This window comes from Melanostigma gelatinosum (assembly GCF_949748355.1).
Source record: "Melanostigma gelatinosum genome assembly, chromosome: 3".
NCBI lineage: Eukaryota > Metazoa > Chordata > Actinopteri > Perciformes > Zoarcidae > Melanostigma > Melanostigma gelatinosum.
In genome coordinates, this window is record NC_136636.1 from 25,740,091 (window position 1) to 25,764,280 (window position 24,190).

The 24,190-nt window shown below is 43.9% G+C and overlaps 1 protein-coding gene across 1 annotated transcript in view; it reads left to right on the plus strand.

Annotated features, from left to right (window-relative positions):
* epha8 (eph receptor A8) overlaps positions 1-24,190 on the plus strand; it is a gene marked incomplete at both ends in the record, with an annotated part of 95,191 nt that overhangs the window by 55,692 nt on the left and 15,309 nt on the right. The window contains 3 exons of the mRNA XM_079265423.1: positions 17,303-17,458; positions 17,644-18,057; positions 22,072-22,196. Coding sequence (XP_079121549.1) covers positions 17,303-17,458; positions 17,644-18,057; positions 22,072-22,196 — 695 coding nt within the window. The remainder of the gene's footprint in view (positions 1-17,302; positions 17,459-17,643; positions 18,058-22,071; positions 22,197-24,190) is intronic.

Genomic DNA, 24,190 nt, shown 5'->3' on the forward strand with positions numbered 1-24,190 from the left:
CGATATAAAACATAGATACATCTCAAAGAATCTCCACATCACACTACGTACAATATATAAAACACAAAGTGTTCCTGGAGAAGCAAATAAGCCGGTGCAGTGATCGGAGACTGTCATTAGTAATGAGGGTGTGGACCTTTAGCTTCCTTTATAACTCATTCTAGTCGCTTGGAGCAGCAGACTGCAACGGTACGGACTTTTGAAATGACCATGTTGATGAAATTGCTCGGGCATAAACTGCGGCTACTGTTGGAGATGATGAGTAGAGAGTGGAGACACGTGGGGGTTTTACCAATGGTAGTTTCACAGATGAACTGATACCAGTGGATTAATCTGCGGCTGTGGAGTGACGGCCAGTTGACTACAGAGTACAGGCTGCAGTGGTGACTGTTGAAAGGAAGCACCGGAGTGGTTGTTTCGTTATTAGGAGAAGACAAACAATGATCTTTTTTCTAACTCTAACCAAGCGGTTTTGTAACCTAACCCTGGCTTTTCTGGGTTGCGAAATGTTTGCACGTCCTGGCAGGTCCTTGTAACTCGCCACTCCTCCCCCTTAAGCAGACGGGAGTTATTGGCTCCTCCAGTCATTTGAGGGTTTGCAGAAATTTCTCAGAGGCCTTTTTGACTCTCCTGTAAGCAAAGTCTCCTCCCGCTCAGTCACAGAGAGGCTTGAACAGTGCAGGAAAGAGATGGCACACAGAAAGAAAAGAAAAGGGCGTGAATAAAGGGAGCACTGAGGAGAGAAAAGAAAAGAATGAAAACAACAGAGATTATGAAACAAAAGTCAAACGAGAGAGGTGAGGCGTCAGACGAGAAGAAGGTGCGACACTCCCGACACATAATGTGATCGTTATCTGTCAACGTGGCACCTTGGAGAAATATGAGAGGACGACAGCGGCAGGCGACAAGGAGGATTTAATATTCCTGTCTTATATATTTATATTTCATCACAGAGCTTTGTCCTTTCTCTGGCCTGTCAGCACCTCCTCCCTCCTCTCTGCTGTCACTGCTCCTCACTTTTGGTATTTTCCTACTTCAAACATATGATGACGTACACACGCGCACACACACACACACACACGGGTCATTGAAACTCCAGAGGCAGAGCTGTGATGGCCGTTTGTGACAGGGTGAAGTATCCTCATTGTCCCGGGGTCCCTAAGGTCTAAACAGGTGAAAACATCTGACAGTCAGCTGTGGAAGAAGGGGTTAATAATGGCTATGTATGGTGCTATGTACATATATATTTATCAAACACTGAATACAATTACTTTAAACCCTTAAAAAATAATGAGTTTACTTCTTGAAAACAGCAACAGCAACTGTTCAGTTTACATCCAAAACACCACTGCTGAAAAGTGAATTAATCAATTCAACATAACTTTTTTGAAAACATTTCAATCCTCAATTATTGACCACGTCTCGTGTGCAGCCAAAGGTCAATGTTGACTTCAGTTACGTAACGTAACTAACGAACGTAACTGAAGTAACATAATGAACGTACTTATTTTAACCCGTACCACAAGCTTTTCCTAAACATAACCAAGTCATTTCGTTGCCTGAACCTACGCTCGTTGTTTTGCTTCAATTCACAACATGAACCAGACTGTATAAAACATTACAATAGTAGTGAAAGTAGTTAAACACTTTAGGAGGAGGCAGGTGGTAGACGACGTCCACTATCAATCAACATTGATTTCAATGGAACAAATATTACTTTCCGCTTTGACAATGTAAACCTACCTGAACCACCCTGTTCACACAGCTGTATATATAATACATGTCATCTCAGTTACGCAGTTTAAGGTGGAAATGAAGCTAATAAATCGAATTCTCCAGCATGAGCTGAGCGCTGCGTCTTTCATTCGAAACCCACTCTGACTTCCTCAGGGCTGCAAAGTTCCTAATGAAGATGCAGTTAAGTGATTTGGGGGAACAGATGATGGTGAGAACTTCATTATTCCCCAGCTCACAACCACTTGAGTGGAACACGATATTCATAATTGCTGTCAGAATCAACTTGTGCCGGCCTGCTATCGAGAACGTATAAGGAGCTCAAATTGAGTCGGTCTCCCGGGAGGGGGGGACGGGGGAATACGAAGTGATCAAATTAGTTCCGTCCTCCGGCGGTTTGTAAACAACTGCTGATCAACAACATTGTTACTCTTTGCAGGCAAATGACACAGAGGCTCCAGAAACACACCCACGCGCACAGCCTCGGGGCGGGAGGCTGCCTGGTGTGATCGCACACACACACACTCACGCACACACACACACTCACACACACACACACACACTCACACACACACTAACTGACTTTACACTGAAAGCGACACAAACTCGCATGCACTCGAATTTGAATCCTCGCCCATTTCACTGGATATTTGTATCTACGTCATTTGAACTCTCAGTAAAGTGGGGATTTTTTCTCTAAAAGGAAATGGTTTTTTTTGGCCAGCATTTTTGTTGTTGAGACCACTGGACAGTTGGGATCGCCTGTACCTCACTAGAGAGACATTTGGCTGGGAAATAAAACACATGGACTGTTAATTATGTTTTTTTTCCAGGAGATCAGACAAAATATACATTATTTGGGAAATGAAATTCAAGCAAACTGTAAAATTGAATAATTATCACTTTTTAACAGACTGGGTAGGTAGGCCCACCGCTCTGCGTGACTTAGGTATAGGCAACAAAACTACATGGTTAGGTTTAATAAAAGTTCGTGGTTTGTTAAGTAACTTCAGATGTGTAGCCTACATCACGTTCCTGACGTACTTGCGTAACTTAAAGTGAGACAACTTTGAGCTTTTTTCTCAAGAGACACGAACAGCAGTCTCCTGGGTGACAGTCGTGTGTTTGTTTGACCCGTCCCTATGGGGCGCAGAGGATGACAAAAAAGTCTGGATTGTGACGCCCTGGGAATGAGATCAGCTCAAGTGTTTGTTCAAGTCTGGCTTTGTGGCAGCTACTTCCAGCTGGTTGGAGAGACATTTGACCAATCAGAGCTTTGTTGGCAGAACAAACCAAAAAAGGGGGCGTCATCTCCCTTCGTAGATAGCTAGCTATTCAGTAAAAATAGAACAGGAGAATGGTAAAAAGCAAGGTTAGGTTCTACTCAGCTGCTGACTTAAATCAAGACATTTCTCCAATGGAACTTCCTCCATGTTCCCAGATCTCAGCAATCGTTTTGTCCAAAACAATGTAATCATAAGCGACACCAATGGTGGCCAGGAGTGGTGGCTGGTCAATAGAGGGCCATGGGCCATGCCCCCACCATGAGCCACACAAAAAAAAAAAAATTATAATAATCATAAATTATACAAATTGTCAATATTTGTGTTTTTGAACTATGGAATGTACCCAGTAATGTGTGTAAAATATGATATCTGCGCAAAATATATGCTTTTCCTGCTCGTCCTCTCCGCCTGTGTGCTCTCTGCTCGTGCTCTCTGTCTGTGTGCACGACACTCTGAGAACGTGCAGCTTGGGGGGCCTCATCGTTTTGGCCCAAAAGAGGCGGGTCTATGAAGCAGTTTAGCCAATTGCTGATTCAAGATATAAATGAGTGACATACAATTTAGCCAATCAGCGCCCTCAAATAGATTCAGCTGTGGGCCAGAACGATTAGGCCCCCTCGCTGCGCGTTCTCGTCAGGAGAAGTCTCTACAGGCGCCCGCGCCAGCGCGAGCACTCCTCCTCCAAGACCCGTTTGAGAGGAGAACTTTGGCGGAGATTCTGCAGCCAAAGAGCTGATATCAGATCAGCCTGACCTCACAATCAGACAGCAGACTCGCGGGAAAGGGAAGCAGTACATGCAAAGCTTCTGTACTAGCTGTACACCAGACAGGTTTGGCTAGCTGGATGACGTCATGCTAATCATTTATTTAGCTTTTTAAAACAACGGGGACGGATCCAGCACGGACAGTTACGGGAGTGAGGGATGAGGAGGTAAGGAAACATGAGAACACCAGGGTAGGGAGTGAGGGATGAGGAGGTAAGGGAACATGAGAACACCAGGGTAGGGAGTGAGGGATGAGGAGGTAAGGAAACATGAGAACACCAGGGTAGGGAGTGAGGGATGAGGAGGTAAGGAAACATGAGAACACCAGGACACACATGGAGAACTCTGTCAAGCTACATATTAGACAAAGTGAACATCTTTTCTTCTACATAGCTGTCCTCAGTCTCATCTGCTTAACTTGGTCATGGAGGCATCAACATGTAATAGAGATGTTAAATTAACAGTGAAAACTCATCATAGCTTAATTTAACATCAGTATTCATAATTACACTTCATGTTTACTTCTCCTGATCTTTACCTCCTATAACAAGGTCCATAGGGGCATCTCAATAAATAAACATGTTATATTATATTATATAAGTGTTATTTACTGATTGTTTTCGTGTTGGAATACATGTTAAATATTTAACTGCCAAGTAATAATGCGTGTTTGATACTTACATTTTTTGAAATTGATAAGATGGCCCTACCTAGAACATGTTCCACCAGCCGCTACTGGCCAGGACTACGGAAAAATATGACCCACGTAATGAGCTGGAATTGTGTCACTCAAATACAGCGCAGTGAGCGGCAGGGCACAACAAGTGGGTAATGGAGACGTCTCAATAAGCCTAATTAGGGTATTCCACTTCACTAGGAGGTTGTCCTGTTTGGTTATTTCTTTGCAAAACAAATAACAGCTAGCTGCCGCAGCCTCAAGCTATGCGTTGTGACACGTGTGCGTTAATGCGCAAATGTGTGTGTCCAAATGTGTGAGCGTCATTAAACGTGTAAGCGGCGTGCATCTGTCTGAGTGTGTGTGTGTTTGTATGTGTGTGTGTTTGTATGTGTGTGTGAGTGGCAGCACGGTGGGATTTGTTGTTGCTGTGCCAAGACTAATTAGTCTTTTCGTGTGTCTGGATGGTCCTCATTGGTGGATGGCCGAGGGGTTTTGATTGGTCAGTGTGGAGAGGAGAGCAGCAGAGGGAAAGAGGAGATGAGAGGAGGAAGGGGGAGAGGAGAAGAAAGGAGGAAGGGAGAGAGAAGAAGAAAGGACGGAGGGAGGGAAGCAAAGAGAGGTGCGTAGGAGAGGAGACCGGGAAGGGAGTGTGACTGTGTGAGTGTGACTGTGTGAGTGTGTGTGTGTGAGCGCGAGGGAGAGCGAGCGATAACAGAATGAATCATATCTCAGCCAGACACAGCACTGTTGTGTCACTCAAACTTCCCCCCAATCTTTGTTGTGATTGGCCGAGGCCCTATCTCCACAGCAGGTGCAAAGGGCTACACGTCGGTACACAAAGCAACTCTGCTGACACACATATACACGTGTGCGCTTGCACACCCACGTTACCAGCCACACAAAGACACACGCAAACAAATCCTCTTATGTTCAGCCCCATACAAATGCTTAATTCAGGAGTTTAAAAAAAGCGCACACGGGCGGGCCCAAGAGAGCCGCTGGGCAAACTATTGATTGAGTGTGTGCCACCCTTGGCCCCACCCGTGTCCCAGTCCGGTGTCTAGGAGCTATTAACGCTGACAGTAAAGAGACAGGCACCATGATAGCGGATCACTGGGAAGCTGGCAGCCTCCGTCTGAGGGGACTGCGGGACTTCTTCAAATGATTTCCTGTCCCGACTTCTTGTCGAGTTAAACTGATGTGCGTGCGGGGCGCTGCCATTTACTTCTCCCTCTTCCAGGCCTCCACTGACGGGAACACAGTTTGTATGGATGTGTATGGTTGAATGTATATGTGTGTGTGTGTGTGTGTGATGAATTTCAATGATGTTGGCATTTAAAAAAAGGGGGGGAGGCAGTGGCGACATCGTCAGTAGGGAGACTGAATTTCACTCTTCCATCAATGTCAGTTGATTCCTTGGATAAATCAAACTAAGACTATAGAAAGACTGAAAGTTTATTTGATACAATTTGTCCAGAGTATGCTCTAATGCAGTGAGGTACGCTGTCAGTTGTAATAAGTCAAACGCTTCATCTTGGAAACGCTACACTTTGTTTTTTGCATGCTGGGTTGGAATGACCTGCTAACCTCCGGTTCTGCCGAATGAAGCAAACATTGCATTCTCTCTACTGACCATCAGGGGGCGACTCCTCTGGTTGCAAAAAAGAAGTCTGATCATATAGAAATCTATGAGAAAATATAAATGCCCACATTAGTTTGTGGTGAGATATTATCCTCCTAACGGTGATGGAGAAGTCGTTCATCCTCATGACCTCAATAAACAAACTGAAATCCCAGAGCAGTGAAGAACTTTTCACAATTACAGATATCACAGGTTAATCAGACCATCCGGGTGTTGTTGAACAGCTCAGATTGAGCTTTTTTTTTCTCTGTACTTGTCTGGATCTGAGTTCCAAAGTTGCTCTGTCTGTACTTCCTAATCCGTATGTGGACTCCCACCTCGTTATGTGAGCTGCTTGATGAATCCGAGAGGACTTGCACCTTGTTTTGAATGTTAAGTGCGTTGCTTTTCTTTTCTTTTTTCATCCTTCTGAGACAGATATGTTGTGACTGGAGACCCGGCTGTCACCATATTAGCGCAGCGTGACTCCTGCCTCTGAGCACCTCTCTCTCTCCCCCCGCGCACTTTGTCCTTTTCAAATATATAAATAATCAAAAAAAAACAACAGTTGATTAATTTCCCCTCCGATGCACCGCGGCAATCGCTAGTGTCGGATAAAGAAAGGCAAAAGTTTAACCTCGTCGCCAACATTCCCCTCTCGCTTCCATTTCCGACACACGCGCTTCACACCGTCTGATCTCCTCAATCCGCCGCTAATGCGCCTTTCAGAGTGCGTTTTTTGAGCTACCCTTCCCCTCGACCCCCCCTTCTCCCTCCATCAGACACAGTTTAATGGTGACAGCCGTTCAATCGGATAATTAACATCCGTTTAACGCTCATTACCCGGGATGTATTTGTCTCGTTTGATTTGTAATTACCAGGCGTTTTTCACAGGGAAAACACTGCAGTAATGTTTCCTTTGTGACGGCTTCATTGATGGAATTGATTTGAACCCAGCAGGGAGGCCACCAGGGAGGCGAGGAGAGGCGAGGAACACATATGGACCGGAGATATTGACGCCATACGTGTTATTTGTCAGCGTTCTTCAGGCAGACAGAACCTCTGACAGCTCGAGAGCAATCACTTGGAAGTATCTGTACCATGAGTTCATTATGAGTTACACACAAATACAAAATCAAACTCATTCACATGTACTGTGTACATAGAAAAGTGCATTCCATAACTGGCAAATTCCAAATGAAATTGCATGTTTTTGTTTTTTCTACAACAGCATACAGATGTGAACTCATTAATTCTCAAAATATAAAGAACCAAAATGGAGAATTTGAAACCTTATGTTTGTTGGGCCACAAAGCATTACATTTTACACTTATACGCATTCAAGTTGCAGTCATTGATTTATCTTTGGGCCACTTGGGGGCAGTGCAAAATATAAATGCACCTTTGACATAATAGTTGATATGGCTCTCTAGAGCCAAGACACTTGCTTATATGCTGTATACATCCAGCACACACAAGATGAACTTTCCTTCGGAGTCGTGTGTCAGTCCACCTGATAAATATTGGTCCAACCTGAACTCTCCTTCTGACATAAACATCTGGCTCTTTAGCTGCTAAATGCCTCACCACAGTATGTTCACAGCTAGCTAGCTGCTAGCTTTGTCTGTCATTTGGTGTCGGGCCGGTAGCATACATTGAGCTTCTTGACCTTCTGCTGAAAACTGCTGGAAACAAGGTTGAGATTGGTGACACTGAACAAAAAAAGGACATCCTTCCAGGCAGTAAAACCACAGCATTAGCTAAAAGGCGCTAAAGCGTCTCGTAGAGCTGCTGGGTGAACACAGTATGCTAATTGTGTCCATCGTTGATGTCGTGAAGCTGTAGGTAATAGCTGTCCCCGTTCTATTGTTGGCTGACACCAACAGCCAGGCAGCAGTGACTCAACACAAGAACTAGCCCCAGACTTTGAAGTGAAACGTAATTTAGCTAACGTTTCCTTCTTGTCTTCTAGTAGGGACATCAGATCCAGAGTGGATCCGTGTAGAATATCAGCGTACACACTATCCTGGTGCGGTAACTCTGCTGCTGTGAATTTATTTTTCGGGCTAGAACAAAACGGTTTGTATCTATGGAAAGGTTATAAAATGTAGATTAATAATATCAAAACATCTGTATTCATTGCTCGCATACATTGTGACGAACTAGCCCGAGAAGGTGAGTAACGGGGGTTCCACCGCCGCCTCGCTGCACGGCACGGAGTTTCCGCGACTTGAGCGGGTGCACAAAACCATTTACGGTTGTTACCGAACCTTATTTGGAACAGCCGAGTAGTCACGATTGAAGCAGACGATCGCAGCTCCATGCAGGTGGGTCAACGAAATTTCTAAGTACACGAGAAGTTTGTTGACTTTCAGTTTTGAGCTTTCAGTTAGCAAAATCATGCGTCTATCATCACTTTCAGAAAATCGATTTCACTGTATCTTGTAGCAAAAAGTACATAGAATCTGTTGGTAAGTAACAGAAATCCCTATAAATTGATTAATCGGCCCTAAATTAATGTTTTTCTGACCCACCCTTCCCGCCGCAAACGCCGGCTGCCTTGGGCGATGCCATTAAAGCCATAACCCCTTTCTGTGACGTCACGCGCTCCTCCTTGGACTATGTGGAGGGTGACCTAAAGCTCATCAACTAGACTGAGCAACTATTTTCCAATGCTGACCATGTCTCCTGTAGTAACAGAGCAAACACATTCATAAAAATAAAATTTGTCGCTGTCATCTTGAAGATCGGCTTTTGTTTGTGCCAAGATCCAAATTTCATGGCTGCAAGTATAATTTAGAGCAAATGGTTACATTTTGTTTGCCAAATTTGTGATAATCCACCACATTACGGTGCCATTGCCTATAATACAGATACATGGAAATCTATTCATTAATCCACACGTTTCTACCATCTTCAAAGTGGAATAACTTTGTAACGCCTTGACCGAATTACATGATCTTTGTATTATTTTATTCAGACAAGGCATAGCTATCTAAATAACAGAACCAAACAACTGAAAGATGGATATAAGATTTTGACCTGATGTAGCTACTTCTAGTTTGGTCACATATCTTGTGCTGCGTCGTATCTTATGCTAAAGTTTAGCTGTAACTTTAGCACGATGAACGCTTTCAAAACTCCCTGCAAACCTCAACATTCTTCAGTTGCTAAATGTTGAGGTGCTTATTCTTCAACACGCTTTCCAACAAACACAGTCTGTTCTTAGCAAGCGTCGTAAGGGACAGTTACTCGCAGGCATTTATTTTACACCTCCATGACCCTTCATTGAACATTAACTTTAACAACAACATTTGACTATAAGCAGTCACACTTTGCGTATAGAAATACTGAGATGTTATCGGTCTGTCTCTCTCTCTCTGTTCACACAGATTCTCTCAATAAGGTCAGATCATTATATGATAGATGGTTCTAACATATGCTGTGATCTTATCGCCAGGGGAAACAAACAAATGCTGTTTCACTCGAACAGTTTAGAGTTTGCCATTCTTCTCCAGGTTCTTTTCAGTTTCAGTTGCAGCCTGAATGTTCTTTTCCCCTTAATAATGATTGCAGTGACTGACTGTGTTGTCCTCTGAGCCCAACACAAACAGGCTGAAGCCACATATCTATCTATCCTCCTTAAAGGATCCTGAACCAGTCCCATCCATTCTACCCCCGAGGTCATCGATCACCACGCACCTAGATGTACCGCCGAGTAAATCAGGCTTACCTCAAATTAGAAGGCCACTCATTTGTCGAGAGTGTACAGTGGGCTGAGGCAGAGCAGGCGACCCAGCTGTTAGTATCTGGACTTTGCGATGTAACAGGAGGGACGATGCGGATGGCTGGTGTCCCATTTCCACAGTTGATCTCGCAGACTCGTTCATCCATCACTCAGACAGCTCCGGCGGCTCGTTAGTGGCTTCACGGCTCTCCCCAGGGAACCAGACGAGGAGCCGTCGGCTCACTTTGTCGCCGGATTTCGGAGCGCGATTGATTCTTTACGAGGTCGACACCGAGCGAAGTCCAGGACATCAGGACTTGTTCCCGAAGCACACGGATCATTTTTAGATCTGCTCTTGTTTGACGGATACGTTTAAAGGAACATTTGTGTTACTTGCTGTCCTGAAACCCAGTTCAGTAGGTTTTTCCAGGAAGAATTGGTTTCATACTGTAGCTGAAACAGCCTCCATGGACAGACAAAGAACATCAGATATTGTCTGACTATATTGTGTTTGACATGCAGGGCTGTGGTTCTCAAGTCTGATCGTGAGTCCTGTCTCAAGACATATTTCTATTATCTCGTACTTTGCCACTGGTCTCACCTATTATTGTTGGGTTTTTTTTGCATTTCCTGCCCAGTGCTACTGGCTGCTTTGGTCGGAGACTGGAGAGGCTGCTGTACTGTCAGGCCAAAATGAAATAAAACAATATTACATGGACTCTTCTGCACAATCATTTCAGAGCCACTATCCCTGGGATTTATGTCCACCTGGACTAATCTGCACCTCATTAACCCAACAGTGTTTTAATTGACTGTGACCACAATCTGTTTTAGTATGAAAGATTTAACGGGGCTGAATAAAAACAAAACAGACAAAGAAATGTAGTCAAAAAACAATATTATTAAATGTATTCCGTTTTAATGTATGCATTCAAAGTTTCACAATAAAAAAAAACTAATTACAAATGATTTAGCGATTTGTCTTCATAAAATGGTTGTTTTTTAATGTGACGTGAGTTTTCATGCCACATTAAAATCTAATCAAGACACAGAAAGCAAAGAGTGAATTTCAGAAAACCTGTCATCAATATGTTGAAAATAAAAATGAAACTGTCCAATCACAGCTTGGGGACCAAACCATGGGTGGAGTTTATCATTGCAGCCGATGGCAGCTCATGGCTGATATTTAATTTTGTGTTGCTGGAGTAGTAATAGCGATATGGAACAATATTTCTAAAATTTCGGGCAATTTACATCATTCTCTGTTACAATCACATTTTACACATGTCTAAACATAAAAACCGAACTGTGTGCTCGAAGTTTAATCAGTGCTGACTCTCAACTATAAACATTATATGTCTATTGGACATTGTTTTGGTTTTTTGGACTCCATCTTGACTCGTACTTGATCCCATTTCTTAGACTCTTAACTTGATCTGGAAACTGTTTGGACTTTTCTCTGACTAAAACTAAAGCTACAGTTGGCAAGTTAAATAATAAGTAAGTTTGTGACCTGGCTGTCATGTTTAAAACAGTCGAGCCAAATCCGCCCACCAGCCGGAGCAAATTTAGTAATTTTACAGCTTAAACAATCCACTGAAAATGTTTCTGCAAACATTTGAGGCAAGAAATAGGTAAAATAGTGAAAGAATATTGATTATCATTAGTTTGACTGTTAGATCTGATTTCAGAGCTTTGTGAGCAGTGATGGACAACTGCTAGAGCCTCCTAAACTGTGATTGGCTGTTTATCTTTGGGCCATTAGGAGCACGAAAATAAGGCAAAATAACCTGATTCCTTCACAGATTATCTGTCTCGTGTACTACTGTCAGCATATAGTGACAGACTGAGCAAATATGATTGTTTTATTTGATGTGAAATCAAACTGCAGCTTTGAGCGGTCATAACTTTTAAAAGAAAAAGGAGGAAACTTCCTGATTAGCACTTCGTGTATGATTTCCGAGCTTTAAACTGAGCGGAAACTCACTTATTGAGATTTCATTTTCACAAGTCAGCGTCGAGGTAAGCAGAAGAAAAAAGGGACCAAACAACCTCCACTGGAGAGAAACAACAAATGGAGTCAAAACAGCTAATGCGGCTCATTGATGGGCGCACGACCATCACACGATGCTAATGCCTTTCAGCCAGTAAGCCTTCATTTTGCCACGAGTGAAATATCTTTCGTCCACTAGTTTGACTTTACTGTCTCTTACCTTTTTAGGGGACTCTTTCAACAACCACAACCCCGTAAAAGATTTTTGTTTGTTTGTTGCTTTTAATGAAGAAATGCATTTACTGTTATTTTTATTGGGGATTTCTAGATGCCAGCCGCACCCAGCTTGCACTCAGTCTCCTCACGCGTGATGATGTGCCCCCCCCCTTTTTTTCCAAATGTATTTATTTACTCACTTATACAGGGAATAAATCAAGGTCAGCACACAACGGCGCACACGGCTATTAACATTCATTGTAATGTAAATTCTGCGCACTACATTGACAGGTGCTGACACGCCGGGGAAACACGCCAAACGGCCACACGTGAACACACACGGAAAGACGCGCACGTTTACCAACTTACAGATTCTGTAAACACTTTCCGTCAACCGGTGTGACTTTATCTATTTCTACATCACTCGTCTGAAAAGTCCTCTGCTCATCAGTTTTATCAAAATGATTGTCCAGTAAATTGAAACATCTACCCTGAAGTACATTAAATGATATTAAGAAAATTCTGTTCTGGGCAAACCAACGAAAAATATTTTTTAAATTTCTTGTGTTGATGTGTTGGATGCTGTCAAAGACCCTTTAACTTGTTGTTAAAATCTGGAACTTACCTCTAAAGTTGTGCCTGTAGTCCCTCTGTCCAACTGTAAAGGACCTTACCGTGTTCATGTTAGTGACACAGAGATGCACTGATCCTGCTGGCAGAAAGAGTAGCTTAATTAACTGTAACATTCATTAATAGGACCCAATTGCTCCACATGCATAGTTCCAACAGGAGCTCAGTTTATTTGGGATTGGCATCTCCAACACGTAGGACTGCTCGAGAATCAGCACCCTGGACAGCTGTCACGACAGTTAACTTTTTTTAAAGACAAAAAAAAGCAGCAACCCTGTCTCCTACAAAGGCACGTTGCCATACAACTGAACTGCAGGGGGTTCACACAGCTTCTCTTCATCCTCACAGGGAATAAAGTAGTCAAGTTCATATGTCGATTTCAACTCGTTACAGCACTGATCGGCTCTGAGACACATGCAAAGTCACTATTAACTGAACTCACTGCCGATGTGGACAGCATCAATGAAAACAACAATTCAGCATCCTGGTATCACAAAATCACGTATGAATAAACACAGCAAGTCATCATGTGTGGCGTTTCACGCCGTAGTTATAATAGACTATAAAAGTCAGTCAACTTCATATAAAGAGCAGCTGAGTCCATGTAATGAGGATGGATGGGTCAAGCAAACACAGGAGACAGATGTTCCTGTCCTGCTCGAAACCTAAAGTCAACCCCTGACTTACTTACATTGACCAGGTAACTTCCTTTACGTAACAAAGATACTTATTTTAACCAAAGCCTTGATCTTTCCCCTCAACATGAGAAAGTGGTTTGGTGCTTAAAACTCAACCAAGTAGTTTGGTTGTGTTTGATTACTCAACTCACGTATGTCAAACCTAGAAGTAATACAAATAATTGTAGCTATTTTTAATAGTACTGTAGGTGAGATCTAACAGAGTCAATGTGATCATCCAAGCCATTGATAGACACTTTCTGGGCTTCGGCTCACTTTGTGCAGGAAAGAAAAGGGCTCACTTCCTGTTTTGTGCCATAAAGCAATCTGACAGAGTCCCTCTCGTGTATGAAAGCAGAGCCTGCTCATCTGTCCTTTCATTTAGGTCTCCAACAATGATGTGATGTGTTGACATTGCTTTAAAAGGACATATTATTAAATATGTAACATGAATACAGACCTTTGTCAAAAGCTTTGCTTGTTAAGTCACCGGCCAGAATCCATTAGCTGCCACGCTTCCCATTGATCTCCTTGCTTCTTGCAGGTGTCGGCCTCTTTACTCGTCTTCTACCGATGATGATGATGATGATGATGATGATGCATTTGAAATCACATCTTAATATTTCCCTCCATTCAGAGCACCGAACGAGCATCAGAAGTGAAGTGAAAGGTTATCACAGCTGGGCTCGACAGAGACCGCCTTCCCCCCTTGCCTTTGAATATTCACCTGCGTGCTGATAAATTCATGTTGCGTGCGTGCAGTTACTGCATCAGACACGCGGCGCATGCTTTATCATTACCCTTGTGTGTGTACACGTGTGTGCAGAACTCCCGGTGAATCTGTCAGAGGCTTCAAAAGCGCTTCGCCTGCCTCTCCCCTTGATGAACGAGCAGCTCCGATGTTTATCGTGACCGGCTTGTCAACTCAGGGGCTTCACCAAAAAACAAAAAAAAAAAACATCAAGGGATGGAGGGATTAACGGGATAAAGAGGGAGGGAGAGAGAAAACAGTCCGGGATAAATATTGCGAACATAAAATAGCTTCTGGCTCCTGTTAGTTGGGGCCCCGACAGAGACAGAGGAGAGCACCGGTGGAAATGTAATGCAAATCAATTCAAGGCTCAACATCCTGTTACTTAATGTCGCTTAAAGATCAAGACATTCACACTTATTTCACACTTCGTTTGGCAGTAGCACATACCAAAAGCTTGAGCATGTGGAACTGTAGATAGCCAGATGAAATATTGAATAATAATCTAGCATTATGAAGAGAAGAAGAAGAAAAAGGGCCATTTTAAAATGCCCTCCAGACATGTCAAAATAATCTGCATCAAATCCTGTTTTTTCTTTCCACAGCAGGTTTTTAATTAACAATTTTCTTATTGGGAGTTACTTGAGAGTTCAACAATCTACAAGTGGAAGTGAAAAACAGGGAGATAACTCCACACGCTCCACCACTGAGGTTTTCCGTTGTGCTCATTTGTAATCACTTATCGCAGCCAAAAGAAGAAAACTGTTGATTTTGTGCAAACACTGCAGAATTTAAAAGTGGAAGTCAATCTGACTTGAACTATGTTCAGACGTCACTGGGGTAGAAAACTAACCAGAATCTGAAACATCTGGAAGTTCGATTTTGAATACAAACTGTTGGGTTCAAAGGATAATAGTCACTCTTGTCAGTCTGATAACCGTGCCGCACATGTTTTTCTTTGCTTTTCATTCAATTGCCTTCCCCGTACTGATTAGTTTCACCTGTCCCTCATCAACCCTGCAGTCACCTGACCTCCTGATCACCTGTTCACACTCCCCCCAAATGTGTCTCTCTCTACAAACACCAGCCCAGGTCCTTTGTTTATTCGTCTTCCTCATGTTGTTTATATTTGTAAGCTTGTTTTGGCTTTTATTTATGTCAGGCCACAAAGTCAAGCTGGTGCAGGGATGTTTGACCACAGGAGGTCAGGTGAGACGTGAAACTAAAAACGGTGCCAACCCGTTTAGGATGTTTTAAATAATTATAATCACGCTGAGACATTCAGCTTTTCCATGATGGCCCTGTCCATGTATGAATAGGGAAGGCGGTCCAGCGCTCACTTGTCTTTGTGCAAAATAAAACTAATATCAAGGAATGATATTTCAGTCACTATTATGAATTTGCACAGAAGACTAGAAACATCTTTCTCACCACTCCCCCACAGCATCTAATAAGAAAAGAGGCCTTCTGAAAGCTGGAAGGACATTCTTGTTTGCTTGGTTCATTTTAATTTTGGAGGCAAACAATTGTGGGTTTTATCCGTCCACATTGTTTTTCTGCTCCCTCTTCATTGTTATTTCAACATATACATCTGTCAGATCGTAATCATGCATGAAGAGTGCAGCGCCCGTTCAAAACAGGCATGCTCAGAAAGGGCAGAAGGCTCGGTGTTTCTCAAACAATGCTCATAGAAATAGCTTTTTGTGTGAGAAAACTTAACCTGAGCCCCCAACTAATAGGACCCCTAACAGCTATCATTTATTGTCATGTTTGAGATATGGGAAGTATTGAATTATGTTACTATTCTAACTCATTCTACCCCAAAATAATTTACAAAAGACCACCAAAGCACTTACAAAATATGCAACTCGCCTACTACCTACTGTGTACTTCACATTCTAGTCTGTCACTGGTTATGTTGCAGATTCAGATTTTACTCACAAAATATAACAATTAAGATCAATTATTGATTAAAACTATCCAGCATCATATTTGAATTGAAAGCTCAATGTTAAGTGCATTGTGAGGACAATACCTCTCTTCCTATAGAGAAAGTCCTGCAGTAATAGTTTTATTCAGACACACTTTTGAATACTCCTTCCCTGATCACTAAATTCGGCCCCTAGAAACACACCCAGCTTGCAGTTGCTGGCGGTGAGAAACATCAGTGAAATACTGCCGTAGTCGTCGCTTGCTTTGCTATAACAGTCGAGGTTGCATCGAGAATACAATGAATAATTAGGTGGAAATAAAATAGCTGTGAAAAACTCAGCCTATCAAATTAAACACATTACCCAGAATATCATCAGCGGTCTAATCACATGGTTGAATAGCACATCCAGGGTGTGTGTGTGTGTGTGTGTGTGTGTGTGTGTGTGTGCTCTGCTCAGTCATGGTGAACTTTTGCATGTGTACTTTCCGGGTACAAGCATCGAGGAAGGTTTCATTCCTATTCAAACGCATCCAGAAATGTCTCAGTCAGTAGCCCAGAATACATTTCTAATGATTGGCTTTGTTATAATTTCACTCCTGTTGGTTATCCAACTCCATGGTTCTTTCAGCACCTTTTGAAATCTAAGCACCTAAAATGGCCCTCTGTGAACTTTAACAAGAGAGCGGTTAGGAGGACACGGCATCTGTAAACTAACACTCGGCACGCGTGCCCGGCGTCTGCTGCTCCTTCCTGAGTGTGTGCGAGGTCTACCCCCTGCCCCATTTACCATGGCAGACGCCTATTAACCGCCTGGAAAGAGAATGTATTTATCAGAGCGCCCCTCCATTATTAATCAGTGCAGAGATAAAAGTGAATATGTATCAGAGGAGCTGAATAAGGTTGAAACACGGTCTGGATTCTGAAGGGGGTCTCACTGGGAGTATCAAGAGTGCAGAGCCTTTCAGCCCAAATCTGAGCAGAAAGAAATAAGACTTTCATCTCCCATGCTCCGCGGCCTCTACGGTTACAAGGCCTGTAATTATACATAGATTTGGAGGATGGGGGGGTTATGTCCTGAAAATGATTGCTTTGGAAGAGATGACACAGTTTTGAAAAAGTTGGTATGCGCAGCTTGCTATAGGGGTGTGATTGACGCCTTTCTGGCCACACACTCGCTCAATTTTATCACGGCCTCAGTGATTATGGGAGTCCAGAGCCCTTCCTTGCAGAGCTCTCTATTTACTCTATTTATTCTCTCTTTCTCCCTCCCTCTCTCTCTCTCTCTCTGCAGCCTGTGAGATGGGGTTCTATAAGCCGGTGGCGGGCAATGGCCTGTGTGGTAAATGTCCTCAACACAGCCACTCGGAGACCAGAGCCGCCCTTTCCTGCCCCTGCGACTCCAACTACTACAGAGCGACAGATGACCCACCAGCAGCTCCATGCTCCCGTAAGCACAAAACACACGGTGCACAAGATCACCTAATCCCACCGGCGAAGACCTGCGCACACACCCACAGACACACAGCAACTACCGAATGATGTGCCGAATGCATCTACGCTTCAAAAAGCCAACTCATTTCTTTTTGATCAAACCTGTGAATGAACTCAAACCTCCCGCTTTCTTTTCTCCAGGCCCTCCATCTGCTCCGGTAAACGTCATCTCCTCGGTCAATGGGACGTCCGTGAATTTAGAGTGGGATCGCCCTCAGGACACCGGAGGTCGCAGCGACCTGAAGTACAGCGTGTTGTGTCAGAAATGCTCGGGGGAAGGGGGGCCGTGCGGGGACTGTGCGTCCTCCCCGGGAGGTGGCGGGAAGGCAGGCGGAGGGGCGAGTGCCAGCGTCGGAGGGATGGTGGAGCGCTTGGGCACCGCGGCGGTTCGATTCGTTCCCCGCCAGACCGGGTTGACGGAGCCCTGGGTGACGGTGCTCAACCTGGTGGCTCACGCCAACTACTCCTTCCGTCTCCTCGCCATGAACGCAGTGACCCACCTGAGCAACGAGCCGTCACCGTACGCCTTGGTCAACATCACAACGAACCAGGCAGGTAGGGTTCGGAACAGTGACAGTTTCTCATCTCGGAGGCTTTGGCTCATGGCACACACTGGTAACATTAATTCAGCTCCCTGCATCAATGGACAGCGACAAATAGGAAACGGAGTGCCCTCCTCATCAGTAAATGTGTCGCTGTCCATTGACGGGGGGTGCTGAATTAATGTCGCTGTTGCATATTGTGATCACATAGCTTTGTCTTGACTTATTGCTGACATTTTGTCTTATATTGATGAGTTTCATATTGTGTTTACTGATCAGTAGGGCACTCTGTTTACCATTTGTTCCAGTCCACTGACGGAGTGTCACAGTGTTCTCTTTTAAACAACATGTATCAGAAATGATCCGGTTTGCAAAACACAGCAGAAATACAAGGCAGAACTTTGCATCCAAGCCTTCCAGGTTCTTGGAGGTTCAGGTTATGGGGAGCTCTATGTTACAGGTTCTTTGCTCCTGTAGAAGAGAAACACTGAAAGACTTTAGACCGGACACAGGTTGTTCAGGGCTGCCAACTTTTTGAGTTAGCTGGGAGTGAGATTCGGTTGCCTGTCGGTGAAGTCGGTGCGTTTTATGAGTAGGCCTTCTTCATCGCTCCTCCACCCCCAGTTCAGTCGCTAAATTCTCAAATTTTAAAGCAAATGTCGACGCAAAGCCCAGTCAATGATCATGGTCAAACATGAATACCTATGGTTGATCAGCATACTTGCCAACCTCCAGACATCACAGTCTAACTGTTGCTGACGATGAAGATGAAAGGAGACGTGAGAAGAGACAGTTTGGTGCTTTTCCATGATTTCTATATGACAATTTCTATTTGATAATATGGATTCCTGCGATGGCACAAGCTGTTAAACCTGCATGAACCGAAACTGTAATTAGTTTGGTCATGTGTGTATTATAGTTTATTATTGTGACGGCAACTTTATTCTACAACATGATAATGCTGATTTCACAACTTTCTGTCTGTCATGACAGTTTGTAGTACTATACTGAAGGCCTTTCCTTTACAAACTTCATATGCAGTCTTGAAGTGGACTTGGACTTGGAGTGATGCCCATTGGGAGCCACAGTTGACTCTTCTCAAGCTTTCATGGAGCCCATACTGTCACTAAAACTCCCTGAATAAATATCATCTCACTTTTGAGAAAACAAAAATAAAGCAATGTCAGAGAGAAGCAGATAAAAACGGTTGAAAATGTGCATTTGAAGGATATATGTCAAACCGCTTGAAAAGATCAAGATAGAAGCCGAAGCCTACAGGTCACAGTGTAAAAGTGAACCACCACATCACCTGCATGGCCATTAAACAGAGATAGAAGATGAAATTAAGGTTCATGCAAAGCTGGCGGGTCTTTATTCACTGTTACCGTCGATAAAAAGCAAAGCAGTATGTGTAGACATTCGGTAGCTTTTGAGTTATTCTTCTACACAGTTCTCTCTGCATGTAAGCGGCTGTGTTGGAGACTTGACACATTGAAGTCCCAAAGCTCATTTAAAACGTCTCTCTCCACTAGTGACTCCCCTCCGTTCTGTCTCTTCCGGTGTTTCTGCAGCTTTCAACAAGTTCAATTGAAGACTTTTTACAGCGAGACCGTTATGAACGCACTTTAAGAACCTATTTCACGTCCGTACTGGAAAGTGTGAAGAATATGAACGGAAATCTGACACCCAGAATTACTTAATAACATAATTTATTCACATTCAACATAAACATGATTTCAGAACTGTATGTATGTGCCAACCAACTAAGAAACATGAGTTTGAGCTCTTCTCGCTTTATCTCCTCCTCAATGTTCTTGAGCTCGGCTAACTTGTCCTGGATGCGGCTCCTCAGGGCGTTGGACTTTGTTATAAGCTTGGCCATCCGACCGCCAGCCTTGCCCTCGGCTTCTTCCGCAAACCTGTCTGGCCAGACCTTCAGAAACCTCTTGGATGGTTTTTCATTTTTCTTTTTTAGGTCCTCCAGGAGATCCCCCTGCAGCCTCTCTCTTCTGGCCCTGCGCATCAGACTCCAGCTTCCTCCTCTCCTGAGGTGGACGCGGTGCCTGGACCAGGCGGATGCCACAGAAGTCAGGAGCTCTTTTGTGAGGAGGAACTTTCGTAACCTCCCCCTCGGTGTAGAATGACAAACTCACACACAAGCTTGTGTGTCTTCCTGCACATTGCAAGTCTCTACATCCTTGTTTACAGAAAAGCCTCTCGCCACAAAGGCCGGTCCATGGGACAAAATGGCCCAAAGCTCCGGATCGGGCTTTCTGAGGAAAGTACAAGAAGATGTCCAGCCTCTTTTGATTGGATGGGAAGGAGAGGAACTCTGCTCCCACGGGACGGGAGAGCCTCAACTTGTTGTTGAACGACATCAACTTAGAAAAAAGTGTTCTATAAAATATATTGATAAATCATTACTTTATATCAACAACTTATAGTGGTTATAATGGTGTACACTGTTAAAACCTCTTCCAATACAACAGGAGAGAGATCCACTCTGAAAAATATGATTCTGATTAGAAACAGTTCCAGTGAAAATGGAGAAACTTGTCGAAAGAGCACCACAATGGATTATGTGAAATATTCATGTCTGCGATTGGCTCAGTAATAATTGCTGAACAGAAACACATGTTTACAGCCTTACGCTCAACAATTCAATTAAATTAGACTAAAAATTAGACTACTTACTTAAAAAGAAACCTTATTCTAGAACTATTCCCACCAGCAGAAACACCTCCTGCCAGATGTTGGCCTCTTGCACCTGTCTGGGTCTCTGAACAAAACAAAAGGAGGTTTGGTTCCTCTCACAGAATCCTGGTATTGGTGAAGTGATGGCCGGACAGCGAGAGCCCTCTCTACGGGAGCGTATGGGCAACCAGCCCATTCCGAGATTACCAAACACATTATTTAAACCAAAACCATGATCTTTAGCCTCAACAGCAGTGACACCAAGGGGTCCTGACCAAGCGTCCGTATGTGTTGGGAATGAGAATGGGTTGGGCAAACATAGGACCCTTTCTTCCCATGATGAATGACCCACAACGACGCCCTCAAGTTTGTTAATCAGAAGTTGATGAGTAGGGCTACATTATTGTTAACTTTCTTTAGTTAAGGGCAACGCGACCTCACAGAAATACGAGAAATGATCATGACCTCATTACAGCGTGTTACGTGGTGGAGGCATCTGTGGCGTCATGCTTTTCTGACTTCTCATACGACTCATTCATATCAAATCGATCCACATTTGAGCGGCCGTCAAATGTGTTATTTTCAACAGGAGTCTCACGGTCGATGTGAACAGTTGGTTGTAGAGGGGAGGATGTGCTCACTGTGCTGGGAATCCAGGATGCCTCACATGACTGTAGTTCTCACTGTGAACCTGTCATGTCCTGGTTTCAAATCTGACCTTGAATCACTCACTGTAAATTATCCAAAAGAACAGAAATGGCTCTTTGAAAAAGTAAAAGATAAACGTGGCCCTTGGGGAATGTTGGTTGCTCAGTTGCAGCCTTGGCCCTTTATCACACATACGGCTCTTCTCCTCTTGCTGTCTCTGTCTTGCTGTCAAATTTAGCAGAAGTGCCAAAATAACAATCTTTGGATGAAATGTGCTGCCTCAACGACTTTTTTAGCTGATAATGAAAAACAGGTTGGGGCCACACGCTTTGTTTCTGTAAGGACTAGTGGGAGTAGCTGCCACTGTCAGCAAACAGTACTAATGTCCAACTCTTTACATCAACTTTATCTGCATTGTGATTGCTGTAATCAACTGTAAAAGTTAAAAGAAACGCTTTCTCAAGCACCTGGTTTCCGTCCCAGCTGCACCAACTAGCCGTCAAGGCCACCTCGGTGTACAATATATTATTTCTCACCCTGCCTGAGTGTATTTCAGGAAATGCAACCGTTCCTGTGTAAACATGACTTAACTGCAGGGTAATGTCATCGCCTCATTGTGCTCGTGGTCACTGAGGATCCCCGTCTTGAACTGACAAAGCAGTAATCTCTCCTGTTTCTTGCGCAGCCCCCTCTGAAGTGATGGAGATCCGGCAGCAGAACACCAGCCAGAACAGCGTGATCCTGCTGTGGCACGAACCCGACCAGCCCAACGGAGTCATCCTGGAGTACGACATCAAATACTACGAGAAGGTACCGGAACCAGCTGCGGCATCCGCTCCGCTCAAGATCTGCACTTTTTAGGGTTGCTTGTTTTCCAATATGTATTCAGGCAGTTTATGAGGGGGGGGGGGGGGGGGGGGAGTGACACCGTCTCTGCGATACCTGGAGAACATAAGCTCATTGTCTTCAAAGGACTGCGATTAACTCAGCCAAGATATTTGTGAATGCGGAGAGTGGTTGGATAAACTCCGGATAACTTAATCCCAATAATAATAAAAAAAGGTACCGCTGGCAGCTCAGCTAATTGAAAGGAAATGAGGGTCGAGAGCGGAGGATGAGACGCCGTGGATTCCACCTCAGCCAAAGTGACGGTGACAGAAAGCGGCTGACGGGCGCGTAAGCCTCTCGACGGGGCTAATTGCCGCCAGCGCGAGCATGCACAGGTAGTGTGTGTGTGTCTGTGTTTGGGGCGAGCGCGTGGTGATAGGAATCAGCTAATTGCAGCGGGAGCAGCCTGGAAACAGACTCACAGCCAAACAAGCAGGACGGTGCTGGGGGAGTGATGGAGGATTAGCTCGTCTCTTGCGCTGGCGTCTTAATCTGGGCCTCGCTCGGGGGGGGTTGAGATGACCGCGGGGGGGATTTCAAGTGGGTCAGCAATATGCTTTCTTAAGGTTTCTATAGGCTGCACTTAAACAGCAATGAGTCACAGCGAGGGTGGCGGCCGCTGCAGCAGCAGCACACTACAGAGGCTGGTAATGAAGACAAAAAAATGGCTCTCATTTCTGCACCCGGCACTTCTTCTTAATTAGGCTCTTATCCTTTTCCGAGGACACATGAATGATTCACTTATTCTGCTGTTTGGATGCACCTTGCACCTCCTCATTATTGCTGAACTCGTATTACCCTCCACACTCGGGGAGGGGGAGTGTATAAATAAAGCAGTTGAATCCAACATGATTTGACCATTTGGTCCAATTTTTATTTTATTTTTTCAAAGATTTTTCTCCTAAAACTGGCGTTGTTTGAATAAATTCCGTTAAATCATTTGGACTGATGGCATTGCTATAAAAAATGCCAAAAAATCACCATCACGACTAGTGCGGTGCTCGTTCCGAGCGTGTGGCCGCGAGCCGATAGCTTGGACCCCGGGACTGCGTGGGAAGTGAAAAAGAGTTTATTTTATTCGTGTTGAGCGTGTCAAATTCGACACTGCACTCCCCTGAGCACCTAGCAACACACCTGCCAAGTGTGAAGTAGATCAGATGAACGGTTCTCGAGATAAACGATGGACACACAGGCAGACAGTCAGAGACTCCTTGACTTATATTTAGATGCTATTCATGTCACATCAAAATATACATCTTACCCCAGCTGATCGTTTGTTCCTGAATAAAATAAAATGTACGTTGAGGAATCCCCTACTACAGCCTCAAAAATTTGTAGATAATTAATAATCAAATGCAGACAAGTCCTGTGGTTTATTTAAACCAAGAACTGATGCAAAAATGCAAAAAGCATTTTACAGATGCACAAGGAATACTTTCCATGCTTTTCTTTCATTGAGCTAATCGGAGATTAAAACGACGAGTAGTGGTGTGAAATTGTTTATGGATAGAGTAGTGAGAGGGGATGTCTGTTTTTTTTGCTATTCTGGAGAATCAAATGATTGACAGATGGGGATGCGTGAGAAGGGGGCGGCCTTGTCCGGTGGGTGGGGGGTGACAGAGAGATGACACTACTAGACGTATTCAAGGAAGGAAACAAAAAAGAGTTGAATTCATGGTTAAAGAAACAAATAACTCCCTGTACATGCATTACATTTGAATTTATTTTAACAATCGGAGGGGTTGTGTTCAGTTCATTGATACCCAGTGTAACTACTGCAATAAATATTACATTATATTAAGAAGTAATAGAAAAACTGCAGTAAAACTGGAAACTCCTTGTATTTTTTCCCCTGATTCCCCCCGAAAATGTGTTATTTCAGGTCTAAGTGTAACCAGCAGTAAAGTCGGTGACAT